General features: G+C 42.3%; 1 protein-coding gene across 5 annotated transcripts in view; it reads left to right on the top strand.

Moving 5' to 3' along the window:
• Positions 1-16014, top strand: part of RPA1 (replication protein A1) — a 51676-nt gene that overhangs the window by 7637 nt on the left and 28025 nt on the right. For 2 of the 5 annotated variants that reach the window (XM_023762804.1, XM_014464711.2), the window contains exon 5: positions 15038-15126. The exons of the other annotated variants lie outside the window; for them this stretch is intronic. In XM_023762804.1, coding sequence (XP_023618572.1) covers positions 15038-15126 — 89 coding nt within the window. The remainder of the gene's footprint in view (positions 1-15037; positions 15127-16014) is intronic. 5 annotated transcript variants of the gene reach the window in all.

Genomic DNA, 16014 nt, shown 5'->3' with positions numbered 1-16014 from the left:
AACAACTTTTGCAATACAAGTAATCTATCTATCTATCTATCTATCTATCTATCTATCTATCTATATAAAAGGCTAATATACAAAGTGTCCCCTTGAGAGTTTGACCGGGAGTTTGGTCGCTCACTATGACATGGGCTGACCACCAGGGGCAACATGGAACGAAGGAAGGCCCTGGCCGGCAGCTAGGAAGGAAGGCCCCAAGGCCCTGGCTGGCAGCCGGCAGTCAGAAAAGGAAGGCCCCGGCCAGCAGCCCAAAGCCCTGATCAGCCCTGATCACCGGCCAGGTCTAGGGACCCTACCTGTGCACGAATTTTGTGCACCGGGCCTCTAGTGTGTGTGTGTGTGTGTGTGTGTATATATATATGTATATATATATATATATATGCATATATATATAAAGAAAAATAACTGTAATCCCATTGCCTAGAAATAACTATGATTAACATTTTGTTGTCTATCCTTCCAGTTTTTTTCTATGAATATAAATACTTAATCTATATTTTCTTTTTAAAATACTTCATAACCACTATGGTTGTATAATACCCTTTTTTAACTTGATAGTGATCATTATTTTTACATGTCCCTAGGTATACCTCTATGTTATGTTACTTAGTATGCAACTGTATGGATTTACCATAACTAAACTTACATCTAAATTGTATATAGTATTTTACTATTGAAAAATGTTTACCAATGTTTCCTTAAATATATCTGAGACTCTATCTTTATATGTGTATTCAATTTTTTAAGAAAAATGTCTACTTTAATAAAAAATGACACAAAGTATAATCTAAGAAATACAGAAAAAGGTACAAAGAAGGAAGAAATTATCTAAAATTTGTACAGCCTAGAAATAAACATCATTTAGTGAGCATCATTCCAAATATCTCCCAGTGCATATTTATCAATGATTGGTGGATAGGTAGAAATATATTTGAGATTAGAATGATAATACAAATACAGCCATGCACCGCATAACGTTTCAGTCAATAATGGATCACATATACAAGTGGTCCCATAAGATTACAATGGAGCTGAAAAATTTCTATCTCCTAGTGACATTGTAGCCATGGTAACATAGTGCAATACATTACTCACGTGTTTGTGGTGATGCTGGTGTAAAAAAACCTGCTCTGCTGGTTGTATAAAAGCAAAGCGCATACAATTATGTACAGTATATAATACTTGATTATAAATGACTGTTACTTGTTAATGTATTTATTATACTACTAGAGGCCCGGTGAACGAATTCGTGCACGGGTGGGGTCCTTAGGCCTGGCCAGCGATCAGGACCGATTGGGGCCTGCCAGCTTGGGGTAGGGACTGCGGGAGGTTGGCCGCCGGCCCCAAGGAGGGAGCCGGCCCTTGGCCCCCCCGGAAAGGGTTCGCATCTGCCGCCACCCACCCCCAGTTCCCTGTCCCAGCCTGGGGCCCAAAGGCCCCAGCGGGGTCAGGAGAGGGGGTGACAGTTGCTGGGCTGGGTGTGGAAGGAACGGACACTGCCGTCTGTACCCCACCACCGTGTGGTTCTCTGCCTCCCCCCTTCCTCCTTCCCTCACCACCGCGCCACCACTGTGGTGGGTGGGCGGCCCCCGGGGAAGGGAGAGGATGGGAGCGAGACAAAACCCTTGTGTCAATAGATTGCAGTGAGGGAGCTGCTCTGCTACATACGAAACCCCGACCCAAAAGCAGGTTGTCTATGAATGGTTTAGCACCAGGGGCTGATGTGGGCCGGCTGGCTGTGGGGAGGGACTGCGGGGGTTGGCTGGCCATGGGAGGTTGGCTGTGGGAGCTCACTGACTACCAGGGGGCAGCTCCTGCGTTGAGCGCCTGCCCCTGGTGGTCAGCGCTTGTCATAGCAACTGGTCGACTGGTTGTTCTGGTCATTCGGTCATAAAGGCTGCTTAGGCTTTATATATATCATTTTGGAGTGTACTTATAAAAGAAGTTTGCTGTAAAACAAACTTCTCAGGGTTGCTTTGGCTCTTGATTGCATTATTTTTTCCTGTGCTTGACTTGTGTTTTTTTTTTTTTTTTTTCCAATTGCTTTTCAGTGAGTGGAAGAGGGAGAAACATCGATGTGAAAGAGACACATCGACTGGTTGCCTTTTTTTTCCAATTGCTTTTCAGTGAGTGGAAGAGGGAGAAACATCGATGTGAAAGAGACACATCGACTGGTTGCCTCCGAAATGAGCCCAATGGGGGTGGGGGTGTGAGCGAACCCATAACCTATAACCCTTGACTGGGAATCAAACCCAGGACCTTCTTGTGTGGGCTGACATTCTAACCACTGAGAAACACTGGCCAGGTCTACCTTGTGCTATTTTAATTTTGGCCCCTAAACATAGAAAATCCTGCTAATGTTGTCAGCAGAGACCACATCGAGTGATTGACCTGGAAACAATTAAAATTCATTAAGGACTACGAAGGTGGAAAATCAGGATGGTTATTGCTCACCAGTTGGGCATGTGTCATTCTACCATGGCTATGATCTTGAAGAAGAATAAAGTGATGGAAGCTAAAGGATCTGCTTTGTTAAAGGCAACAGGATTAACAAAAATTAGAGAAGGGCCTATAACAGACATGGAGAAATTTCTAATGACTTAGATTGATGACCAGACACAGAAGTGTATTCCCATCAGCACCATGACGATCAGCCAAAGCAAAAAGTTTGTTTGCGATGTTAAAGGACAAGGTTAGGCCTAGAGAGCCAGCGTGGCAGCGTAAGTAAACTCGCTGCCTCTCACAACCACATCAAAATTACAACTAAAATTCAGAACAACCATCAGTCAGAACCACATGAAATTTGGCTGAATGGAAGTCCTACAACTAGAGAAGTAAAGAAAGTACATTGAGATTGGTAGGAGGGGTGGAGGCACAGAATAGGCTGGTCTGACACCCACTTATAGTGTTTTTTTGGGTGGGATATCTAGGCTGTGGAGCTCCCCCATGAGAAGCAAGGGGTCCCAGTCCCAGTCCCAGTCCCAGTCCCAGTCCCACACCCGACACCCAGCCCAGGATTCCAGAGCGAAGAGAAGTCCTGTAACTTCGGGCTGTGAAAACCAGTGGGGGTTGTGGCTAAGTGACAGAGGCTACAGGAGACCCTTTAGGAGGACTTACTCAGACTCGATCCTTCGGGCTCCAGCACTGGGGTGGCAGCTTTGGGGAACCCAGAGACATATGGGGAGGAACTGGATTGGCATCGGGGCAGGAACTCGGGGGCAGCTTCCTCCCAGATGGGGGTGTTCGCAGGGGTCATTGAGACCTCCTTATTCTGGAAACAAATGCCTGAAAGAACTTTCATCCATAAGGAGGCCAAGTCAATACCAGCTAGGTTTGAAATCTTTTAAGGATAGAATAATAGTTTTGCTTGTGAGCAGCATTGCAGGCCACACATTGAAACCCTTTGGGGCACAGTGAGAACCTCAGAGCCTTCAAGCATATCAGTAAGTGCCCACTGCCACTAAGAAGCTGACTGGGGGCAGCTCCTGCGTTGAGCGTCTTCCCCCTGGTAGTCAGTGCACGTCATAGTGACTGTTCGTGCTGCTGTTCAGTCGATTTGCATATTAGAATTTTATTATATAGGATGCTCCTGAATATCCTTTCATTGGTAGTCTTTTTTTTTTTTCCCTCTAAGAGAACATTTATTGGATAAATTAACAGATTTAGGAAAAGTAATTCCTGGAAGAAATGGACTTAGGAAATGAGTTAAGGAGGTAAAGGAAGGGCCCTTGGATCTTGGGAGCGAGGAAGCTAATGGTAAGGTGCCTGGGGCTGGAATGGGGAGGGAAAAGGGGGAGGGAAAGGCACGGGCATACTCCCAGGAGGGAGAGCTTTATTGGTGGCATCGATACAACATCAAAGTGGTGTTGCTCCCTCCAAATTCCAACTCAGACCCAAGGAATGAGCTATAGCAGCTTTTAAGGCCTACTGCCTGAGGAGGACCTTTGCCCAGGCTATTGCTACAACTGAGGGAGACACTGCTGCAGTTTTGGAAGGAAGGATTGCAACATCTTCTGACTGCATCAGGACCTTGCTTGGGCTTGAGGTGATGTCACCAAGCAGGGTATAAATGGCATCTGGAAGAAGACACTCAAGAGGTTCATTTATGACTTCAAAGAATTTGCCAAGGATGAGAAGGCTGCAAAAATCAACGATGCTGTGGTTGAGATGGCAAACAGCTTGAACCTGTGTGATGAGGATGAAGTGGAGGAGCTTCTAGAGATGGTTCCTGAGGAATTGACTAATAAGTTGTTAGAACAGAAATGCATAGCTGAAGAAGAGGCAAGGGAAAGGAAACTGCAGGAGAAAAAGAAGAACCCCCAAGAAAATGTAGTGAAGCCCTGGCTGCTGTGGCTCAGTTGGTTGGGCGTCGGTCGACCTGTGCACCATCCCATGCACCGTGAGGTTGCCGGTTCAATTACCGGGCAGGGCACATGCCCGGGTTGTGGGCTCCATTCCTGGTAGGAACATGCTGGAGGCAGCCAATCAATGATTCTCTCTTAAAATCAACAAACTGTTCTTAACATAGAAAAAAACTTAGTGAAGGGTTTAGCAGAAGCTTTTGTAGATTTCAATAAGCTCCTTAAAAAATTTGAAAACATGGACTCAAACACCGAAAGGTTTTTGTTAATAGAGAGGAATGCTTACAGCAATTCTGTGATGAAAAAAAACAAACCACATGGACATAGTCTGAAGAGTGACGCCTCTTCAAGAAGAGCCTCGGGCAGGTCCTTCAGGAGGGGTTCCAGAATAAGGCATTGTTCTCATGGGAGGTGACAGCTCCCCAGGTCATGGTCCCGAAGACCTCCCAGTGGGACAGGATGTGGAGGGGGAGATGGCGAGATTGATGATCCTGACCCTTCGTAGGCGTAGGCTAATGTGTGTGTTTGTGTCTGAATTTTTAACCAAAAGTTTAAAGTTAACAAAATTTTAAAAATAGAAAATAGCTTATAGAGTAAGGCTTTAAAGGAAGAATATTGAGTGTGGGGAGGTAGAAGAGGTTATAGGGGGGATAAATGGTGGTAGAAGGAAGCTTGGCCTGGAGTGGTGAACACATAGTACAGAGTATAGATGATGTGTTAGAATTGTACACCTGTATACTTTTATTAACCAATGTCACCCCAATAAATTCAGTCAATAAATAAAAATAATACAGTAAGTACCATAAAATATACACATACTAGATTCAGAGAGAGTTTCAACTATTTTCCACATGCCTTCACTAATATATAAAGGGTAAGTGGAGACTGTAGCTGCCAGTGCTTAAAATTATAATGTACCAACATGAAAACGCTCATTATAAGGTCCCAATTTGCATATATCTGCCAAATTTGTTATTGATTGCATTTCTGTTCCCATGATGATGTCTCTTTAGCTCTCTTTAAAAGTGAGGTGCTTGTTTAATTAAGGGATAATCATTTCCCGGTGTGAATTACTCACACATGATATAATTTTTATCAATCCATGATGTACCTCACCATATGCACAGGGACCAGAAGTGACTGTTGAGTCCTGAACCAGGGACCAAAGGTGACTGGGTTAAATGGAAACATTGACTTGATTAAATGATGGGATTATAGACTAATTTTGCCCTTGTTTCTTGCTAATTTTTTATAATAAAGTAAAATGAATATATTTTTTAAAAATTCCAAGCCTGGAGAAATATTCATAATTTGATCATATTTATATATTGTATTCTAAGAAACATTTTGCTGTGGTGATGGTAAATAATAAATATTAAATAATAATGGAGAAAAGAGAAAAATATTATTGTACAACTATACAATGAGTTTGTGTTTTAAGCTGTTACCACAAAATAGAATTGAAAAATAAAAGTTTTAAGTTTATGAAGTAAAAAGACAGGTGTGTAGTAAGCTATACAATCTAGGTTTATGTAAGTGCATGCTATGATGTTGGCACAACACTGAAATGACCTATCAGTGCATTTCTCAGCACATAGCCCTTGGATAAGCCACGCATGACTGTGTTGTTCTTGCTTTCTTTCTGAATAATTCTGTCCAAAAGCCATTAGGTGAGGCCAAGCAAGGTAGATGTGTACAGGGGAGGGGGTGGTGGTGGTGGCCTGGAACCAGGTGTCAGCACAGAGGGAGGAGGGGGTCTTATGGGCTGGCACAGGATGTTGGAGCATGAGCAGGTAATAACACACATGGAGGGAGGGTGGCTGCAGCCCAGTATGGGTTGTCAGAGCCTGAGTAGGGTGAGGAAGAGTCTGAGTGGCCGTTGAGTCCTGAACCAGTGAAGAGGGCATTTGAGGATGTGGGAGTGGAGGGACAGCAGCAGGTTATTGATACTGAGTGGAGTGAGGAGAGAGTCTGAGCAGGATAAGGAAGGTGACTGCAGGGAGTGGTGACAGCCCAGCTTGAGATGATAGAATCCAACTGGGGAGAGGAGGATGCTTGTTTTTAATTGGGTGGAGGTGGCCTAGAGCCACAGATGAGAACACCGACACGGTGAGGAAGGTAGTGTCCGTGCGTGCAGTAGTGGGGGTGGTGGCAGGAGATTGGTTCTGTATGGGGGAAATTGATCTAATAAATAAATACATTATGGACAATGGAAGCCAGTCAAGGGAGAAAAAGCTGTGATGTTGGATTGAAATTGGAGGTATTGGTAAGCCCGAGGTTTTCAGTATACTGTCAGACCTCTCTTCTCCCATCTCGAACAATTCTGACCTCTGACCTTTATTTATGGGGGGGGGGGGAATTGGGGGATGTCTGTTTTAACTTAACCAGTTCATGCCGTGACAAAAACCCGTCTTCAAGGCCACAAAGGAGAGAATGGGCCAGTAAAGTCAGTTTATAGCTCTACCTTGCCTTCCTAACTTCTCAGTAAATTGTTCTATGAATATTTTTCTATGTTTGTTTTGAATTTTAAAACAAGGGCCATCAAGAATGCTAATGTTGCTAAGGTGTGAAAGAAGCAATGATCACAAGAAGTAGGAAACTTGTTGGATAAAGGAAAAGCAGTTAGCTGGTGACAGAAAAGTGAAAAAGCAAAGATGCCAGAGATGCCGCATGCGCGCTGACTCCCTGAGAGGCGCTGACTCCCTGAGACACCCCTGTAACCAGTGCTGAACGTAATTAGTTTAAGGCCAGTTGGGGAGGTTGGATAAATTTAAGGAAAGTGTTTGTTTATAGATGACACAGTACATTACACATGCACGGCATATAAGAAAGGTTAAAACAGGGAATCATTTGGGGTCTGGAATGAATTAATTCAATTTACATGATTTCTAATGGGGAAAAATAATTCTGTTTTTGAACAAATTGTTTCTCGAACAGCCTTCTGGAATGAATTAAGCTTGAGAACTGAGTTGAATCCTGAGGTTCCACTGTATATTGATAGATATAGAAAGTTATAAACGTTTAGTTTGCGTGTGTGTGTCGTATGTATGTGTATATATAGTGTGTGTGTGTTTCTAGATCTATTGAGAGGTTTTGGAGCACCAATACCCCCTTAGGTTAGAGCCCACTTAGCACTCAGTTCTTGGTTTCTGAATGTCATTTTATACAAAAGGAATCAGGGCTTCTAGGAGGATGTCTTATTACAGGCTTGGAAATTACAAGATGAGCCTGAAATATCTTATTGTGCCAGAAAGTAAGATGGGGCCATCAAAAGGACAGAGAAACTAGCTGCAAGGGTCTTAGCACTTGCCAAATCTAGGACAATTTAAAAAAAAAAAATCAAAATAAGTATAGTAATAGATTACAACCTATTGAATCAAATAGGAAGGAATTTCTAAATCCATATTGAATAAATGAATATATGGCTGAAATAGAAAGCTTTTTCTTACAACAAGGCCATTTAACAAATGTAGAAGGGATAATGGAATTAGAGTATCATAGTTTGGCAACCATCATGGTAATAATTCAGGGAACAGCAATAGGTGCTGTATAAGCTTCCTGTGGCTGCTGTGGCAAATTACCACAAGGTTGGAGGTTTAAACAACAGAAATTTATTCTTCCTGGAAGTCAGAAGTTGAATCCGTTTTACTGAGCTGAAATCACAGTGTCGGCAGGGCCACGCGCTCTCTGGAAGTCCTGTGGGAGAACCCATTCTTCGCCCCTTCCACTCCTGGTGGTTGCTAGCATTGGCTTAGGGCTGCATCACTCCATTCTCAGCTTCCCAGGTTACATGGCCTTCTCTTCTGTCTGTGTTACATGTGCTTCTGCCTCCCTCTTACAAGGATACATGTGATCGCTTTAGGGTTCATCGATGATCCAGGATAATCTCACCATGTCAGTCCTTAACTTAATCACACCTGCAAGGTCTAGTCTTTGCCATGTAAGTTGACAGTCACGAGTTCCAGGGATCAGAAGATGGCTGGCTGTCTTTTGGGTGGTGCATCGTTCAGCCTACCACAGGTGCTGAAACAGTGAGTGAAAGTGCTTTGTTTTGTCTTGTTTTTTATTAATTTCGGAGAGGAAGGGAGAAGGATAGATAGAAACATCAGTGATGAGAGAGAATCATTGGTCGGCTGACTCCTGCATGCTCCACACTGGGGATCGAGCCCACAACCCGGGCATGTGACCTCCTGGTTCGTAGGTCCACACTAACCACTGAGCCACTCTCGGCCAGGCAAAAGTGTGTTTCTTTTCATTGATTTTACAGAGAGACAAACATTGATTTGCTGTCCACTTAACATTCATTGGTTGAGTCTTATATGTGCCTTGACTGGGGATCAAACTCAAAACCTTTGGGTATTGGGACGATGCTCTAACCAAGTGAACTACCCGGTCAGGGCTGAAACAATGGGTGGAAATTTGATGAGGAGCAAGTTATATAGGGTTAAAGTACCTCCCCACACATAATTATGAATTGTTAAAGGAAAAGTGGCATCTTTACAGTGGGGAAACCTGGCAAGACAGCATCTTATTCCAATGATTAATGTTAACATTGCCTGTAACAGGACAATCCTGTAGGAATCGTGTATTACCTGATAGGATGCAATGAGAAAAACACAGCTTCACTGATATCATATTTTGCCAAGGATGCATAATCTGTAGCTAATCCTGAAGAAGCCTTAGGTACATTGAGGGACATTCTGCAGAAATAACTGGCCTCTCATCTTCACAATCTTAAGCATGAAAATAAAAGAAAGACTGAGAAACTGTTCCAGGTTGAAGGAGTCTAAAGAGAGATGGTAATGAAATATAACGAGTGATCCCAGACTGGATCCTTTTGCTTTTAAGGATATCATTGAGACAATCGATGAAACCTGAATGGGTTCTGTATTCAGTGTTAACTGAAAGAATTCTTTATGTTTCCAGTTCAATAAATTAACAGTCTGTCTCTCTGTCAATTGTTCTTATTTTTTCCCCTTTCAGTCTGCAGATTCATTTCTTTTCGATGAAATTTTTCTGTGTGTTATCCCTTAATTTTTATTTCACTTGAGTTCCAGTTTTTATTGATGTTGTGGATAAACTTTGTCTTTTTTTTTTTTTCTGCTGCATGCATTCGATAACCTCAAAGATTTTCCAACATATTAGTAGTTCAGTTTTTAGCTTTCTTCGGTTCCTTGTTTATAATTTAAATATCATATATAGAATTGCATTACTTTTGTTCTTAGTTTTTTTCCTTAGCTTTTCAAGCTCTACCTTTTTTCTGAATCTTTTGTTTCATCTCATCTTTTGACTTATTATATTGACTTTTTAGTCTTTATTTTGCAAACCACTCTTGAGAAGTATTATTCGCTTTCTTGGCCTATGTTCCAGACTGGATTCTTTAATTGTCTCTGCTTCCTCTGCTCCTTTAATTTTTATACATTGTGGTGTGTTGCATTGTTGCAATGTCATTTCTTTCTATCTTGTTTATGCTCAATATGGACAGTTCTGTCCAGACTTCATGTTTTCTCTGACTGGTCTAGGGTAGGCATAGCTCCTTGCCAACCTTCCCACTTGGGACCTCTTATCTTCCACTCCAGGCTACTTGTGAGTGCTTGAGTCTGCTTTCTATCCACTTCTCTGTCCTCTAGGTTGTAGGAGAGGAGGGAGAGCTTTGCTGGGGTTGAGTACAAAAACTCAGGCTTCATTCTCTCCAGTCAGGGATGGAATTCCATTCCCATGGGCTTTGCCTTATTCCACCCGCCTCAGCATGGTGGCATGCCTTGTGTTCTCTCCTGCCTGTGCCGGGAGCCTGTACGCGTACATCGTGGTTTATTTACTCCTTACCTTTTTGATGGTCATTTAGGTTTATTCCAGGCAGAGCTTTAACAATCATCCTTGTATATTACATGCTCATGCTATTATTTCTGAGTAGATTATACTGGGAATTAGTATTGTGGGGCCAAAGAACATCTGTTGTAGAGAGTACACCAATTAACATACTCATAATGTGTACGCGTTTCTATTTCTGAATAGGCAACTCCATAGATACAAAAGTTAGATTAGTGGTACCCAAGGGCGGGAGATGGAGCCACAGGATTTCTTTTGGGGGTGAAGTTAGGTACTGTTGATGCTTGTACAACTCTGACTATACTAAAAATCATTGAATTATACTTTTAAAAGGTGAATTTTATGGTATATCTTTATTTTATTTTTAAAATGTTTTTGTTGATTTCAGAGAGAAGGGAGAGGGAGAGATAGAAACATCAATGATGAGAGAGAATCATTGATCGGCTGCCTCCTGTATGTGCCCTGCAACCCAGGCATGTGCCCTTGATCGGAATCGAACTTGGGACCCTTCAGTCCACAGGCTAACACTCTATCCACTGAGCCAAACCGGCTAGGGCTGGTATGATATCTTTAAAACTTTTATTTAAAAAATGAATACCTTTAACCCTCTCAATATATTAGGTATTTCTAATTTTTAAAAAATATTGCTAATCATTTTTAAAATTTAAATTTTTATTAATGAGATCAAGCATCTTTTCATGTATTTATTGACTATTTGTAGTTTTTCTCTGAATAGCATTTTATTATATACTTGGTTCATGTTTTTTTGTGGCAGGGGGAGGAACTCTTTTTAAACCTGTGATACTGATTAATTTTTTGTTAACAGTTTCAAATATTTTATCCCTGCTTTATTATAGTCTGTTTATGGTATCTTGTGACATGGAATTAAATACTTCACCTGTGACTTATTTTTACCTGGGATATGAAGGAGGAATTAGCTTAATTCTTTTCTAAATGGATAGCCCATATCATGAAGGGCCTAGAGACCTTAGTAAAGAGTTTAGGTTTTATTCTAAGTGTGATGGGAAGCCGTGGGGTGTTGAGAAGGGTAGCAGTGCTATGATCTGATTTAAGTTTCCAAAAGGTTATTCTGATAGCTCTGTAGAGAATTGATGATTGGTGGCAGAAGTAGATACAGAGAGACTGGTATTTCATTTGTTTAATTTATTCTGAGTTTGCCATCTTTTCCATTGATCTATTTGTCGATTCTGTGTCAGTGTCGTGGAGGTTATACGTCCTTTTTATCCTCTCTTTTTGGTAACAGGTGTGGTGAGAATGTGGGGTGTCTGCCAAGCTTGCTCTCACTCCCCCTGCTACCCTCCCCCGGGATGCCAGGGCTTGCCGGGTGCCTGCGAGGAGCCTGCCCTGCACCCTCGCTGGACCCGCAGGGGCCAGTCGGGCTCCCCGTGGGTTCGCGCAGGAGTGGGTCTGCAAGGCCGGCTGGGAGAGAGTGCACTGCCCACCCGGCTTCCGTGTAGCACAGTTGGGCCACCCAGAGGCCCACGCTACACACTGGCCCACAGCATCCGGCAGTGCTCACTGCATCTCCGCGTGGGGACTTGGGCGCCGTGACTCAGTCGGAGGGGGCTGCGCGGGGGGGCCCAGGTGCTGCCCAGGGCCCAGAGGTCAGCTGGGACCTGCCCTTCCACAGCAGGTGCTCGCACTTCTATTGCCGGCACCCGTGCACGAATTTCATGCACCGGGCCTCTAGTGTAATATAGGAAGCCCTGGCCGGTGTGGCTCAATTTATTGAGTGTAGTCCTGTGCACCAAGAGGTCACCAGTTCGATTCCTGGTTGGGGCACATGCCCAGGTTTTGGGCTTGATCCTGGGTAGGGCACGTGCAGGAGGCAGCCTAAGATGTTTCTCTCTCTCTCCCCCTCTTCCTTCCTCTCTCTAAAATTAATAAAAACATATTTAATAAAAAGAATGTAGTATATGAATACCCATACGTTCCATCATACAGCTTCAAATTATACCACCTGATAGTCAATCTAGTTTTGTTTTGTCCCTTCCACGTTTATTCTCCTCTATAATTTTGAAACAAATCTCACATATATTATTTCATCCATAAATACCTTAGCATATATCTTTGAAAGACAGGAACCCTTTTTTGTTGCTATTGTTAATCCTCACCTAAGGATATTTTTTCCATTGCTTTTTAGAGAGAGTGGAAGGGAACGGGGAGAAAGAGAGAAACAACTATTCATGTCTGTGTTTGTATAAATAATTTATCTGAATCAGGATCCAAAGTAAAGTTCACACTACAGTAGGACGCTAGTTCTTTTAAGTCTCTGAATCTGTAGGTTCCTCCTCCATAAATTTTTCCCCCCCTTACTGTTTTAGTTGTAGAAGAAACCAGGCAATTCATTCTTTTTGTTTGTTTGTTTTATTTTTGTTAATCCTCACCAGAGGGTATTTTTCCCTTTGTTTTTTTGTTTTTGTTTTATTTTTAAGAGAGTGAAAGGGAAAGAGTGAGGCGGGGGTGGGTGGGGGGAGAAACATCAATGTGATGGAGACATATCGATGGTTGCCTCCTGCACGTGCCCCTACTGGGATGGAACCTGCAACCTAGGTATGTGCCCTTGCCTGGAAATCGAACCCACAACCCTTCTTTGTGCAGACCGACGCCCCCACCACTGAGTCACACCTGTCAGGGCAATATAATTTGGTATTTATCCTCATGCAGTTTCTCACTGTCTGGATGTTGCTGGTTATATCCCTATAAAGTCGTAATGTGTTTTTATCTGTGTTTTCTGTACATTTGGATTGGTGTGTGCTTGTGATATGCTGCTGGATTCATCTTGCTAACATTTTATTTAGGTTGTATGTATTATTATAAAAGACGTTTCGGGGTTTTTTTAGTATGTTTTCTCTAAGGTTTTAGTATTAGGGTAATGCTAAGTGATTGATAAACCTTCCTTTTTCTTTCTTCTTTTAGGAACTAATTTGTATAATTTTGGAGGGGAATATCCACCACTAAATATCTATCTGATCATTTTTATAGAGAATCTGTATCTGATTTTCAGGAATAGATGGTTTCAAACTTACTTTATTGAAATAATATAACCTTGATATGAAAACCTGATAAAAAATAGCACAAACTGACCATTTGTATAAAAATTCAAAATAATGGCCATCAGATGCAACATGAAGTTGAGTTTATAACTCCTTAAATATTGCTTCAACCCATCCACCTTTTAAAAGTTTTTATCAGTATTGCCACTACCATCAATTCTTTTCTGTTGGTCTCTCTGCCTCCACTTGTGTTTCCCTAAAATTCCTTTTTCATGTTGTTTTCTTAAGATACAGATATGATCATGACGTTCTTACAAGTTTGTATTGAGCAACAACTGTGGACCAGTTGTGCATTAAGCACAAGAGGATACCTGCCCTCATCGAAAGTATAGTCTAGTAGGAGAAATAGATGATCAAATCATGAATATGCAATTATATATACAGGGGTGGGCAAAAGTAGATTTACAGTTGTGAATGCAAAACAGAGTTTATTCTTGTATCATTAATTATTGTATTTTCCATATGAACAACTGTAAACCTACTTTTGCCCACCCCTGCATGCATGAATAAATAATGAGCATATATACTATCCTATATAATAAAAGCATAACATGCAAGTTGACTGAATGGCGGAATGACCGGTTGGCCCAGCCAGCAGGCGGCACCAGGCCAGCCAAGGCGCTTGCCAGTGGGCAGAGGGAGGGGACGGTGATGGGGGGGGCCAGGGCCGGCCAGCACCGTCCCCTGACTGGCCCACCAGTTGCCTCCTGCAGAGGGAGGCCAGACTGTGGCTTAGGCCCGCTCCCCACAGAGCAGGCCTAAGCCGTCAGTCGGACATCCCCTGAGGGCTCCCAGGCTACAAGAGGGCACAGGCCAGGCTGAAGGACCCCCCCTCCCACTCCCAGTGCACTGGGCCTCTAGTATAGTAATAATTTTATGTTCATATATGTTAATTAAACCCCATAGAAGTGAGCTGAAGGAAAGCAATCATGGCTATAGAAAAGAGGATAACAGAAACCTGATCTAAACTAACGTTTAGGGAAGTGTCTCTTGAAGAAGTGATATGAGATGAAAGCCAAAAAATGAGTATTAGAAGAGGCAGAATAAGAGAAGGCCACCCCATCAGAGTGGCATATGCAAAGGCCCTGTGGCAGGAGAGAGCATAGCATATACCAGAAGCTGAAAGAAAACAGTGTGCCTATAGAGCAGGGATCCTTGGGGAACTAGTGTGAGATGAGCTGGAGTTTAGCAAGGCCAGACCATACAGAGCCTGAAGGCCACATGAAAGGGTTTTTTTGGCCTGTGGCCCTTGGGAAGTTATTGCTGGGTTTTAATCAGAGTTAAAAATAGGTCAAAGAACTGTATATCCTTAGGAAATAATTACTTAAAAAGAAACCTACAGTCATACTGGTTTTCACCGGGAAAGGTAATTGTTTAGATAAGTGTTATGTTTCTAAAAACAGATAGTCTCTTGTTGTGCCACATATTCTTGTGCTTATCAATCTAAATTCTTATCATATCATTTGCTCCTTGAAGATACGGTACATCGTAAGGACACTGCATTTTAATTAAGGGACGAGATGAGAAATGAAAACCCTGTGATCATAAAAAGCCTTGATAATGATGCAGTGAAAGATTAAGGGAAATACTTATGTAGGAATTGCCATCATATATTTCTCAAGTTATTCAGTAAGGAAAACCAGCTGACAAAGGGAAATAGTTTTTATCAAAATGATTATTGGGGGAAAGCTTTTTAAGGAGCTTGTCATGTGAAGGGCTTCTGAATTTATTTTTTTCTAACTTGATTCTCTTTCTTTGCCTTTCTAGGAGAGTAGTTATTTTGATGGAGTTAGAGGTTTTGAAATCAGCGGAAGCAGTTGGAGTAAAGATTGGCAATCCAGTGCCCTATAATGAAGGTAAAATGCTTTTTATAGGTTGTAGCACTCAAATGAATACCTCTCTATAGATCTGGAATTCTACCTTTTGGATTCAGTTTGATTTGTTAGTCTTAATAAAACTAGTGATTTGGGGGCCTGGGACCCAGGTTCTTTCAGTTTTCTTCAGCACTGAAGAAATGATGATTAGATTCCGTAAAGGAAAAATCTCTCCTCTGTTTTTCTCTTTACTCAACACTCACATTTCCAGCACTTCAGTGACTAGATGTAGGCAGTTTCCCTGCACTAACCAGTTCTTGAATTCTCTGTGGACACCAGCTGGGAGTCCTATAATTCAATTCAGTTCAGTTCTGATACTACCTGCTCGGAGTTAGCATCAGATCCCACAGGCTGACGGCTCAATCCCATAGGACTGCTTCCTCCAAAACAGTTATATCAGACAGATTCTGCCAGTGCAATTGTAGCTTGGGTTGGGAGATAGGACTGGTGCTTCCTGTGCTTGCCATTTTCCCAGAGTCCTCTCAACGGTGATTCTCTCTCTCTCTCTCTCTCTTTTAATTTATTGATATCAGAGAGAAAGGGGGAGCGAGAGAAGCATTGATTTGTTGTCCCACTTATTTATGCATTCATTGGTTGCTTCTTGTATGTGCCCTGATGGGGGATTAAACCAGCATTCTTGGCGTATTGGGATGATGTTCTAACCATCTGAATCACCTGACCAGGGCAACAGTGATTATCTTTTTTTTTTTTTTTAAATATGTTTTTATTGCTTTTAGAGAGAGAGGAAGGGAGAGGGAGAAAGAGAGAGAAACATTGATTGGCTGCCTCCTGCATGCTTCCTATTGGGGATCGAGCCCGAAACCCAGGCATGTGACCCAATGGGACCGGTGACCTCTTCGTTCATGGATT

The sequence above is a fragment of the Myotis lucifugus genome, unplaced genomic scaffold (assembly GCF_000147115.1).
Source record: "Myotis lucifugus unplaced genomic scaffold, Myoluc2.0 scaffold_262, whole genome shotgun sequence".
Lineage (NCBI taxonomy): Eukaryota > Metazoa > Chordata > Mammalia > Chiroptera > Vespertilionidae > Myotis > Myotis lucifugus.
Note: the sequence above shows the minus strand (reverse complement) of the source record. Positions and strands in the feature narration are given on the sequence as shown.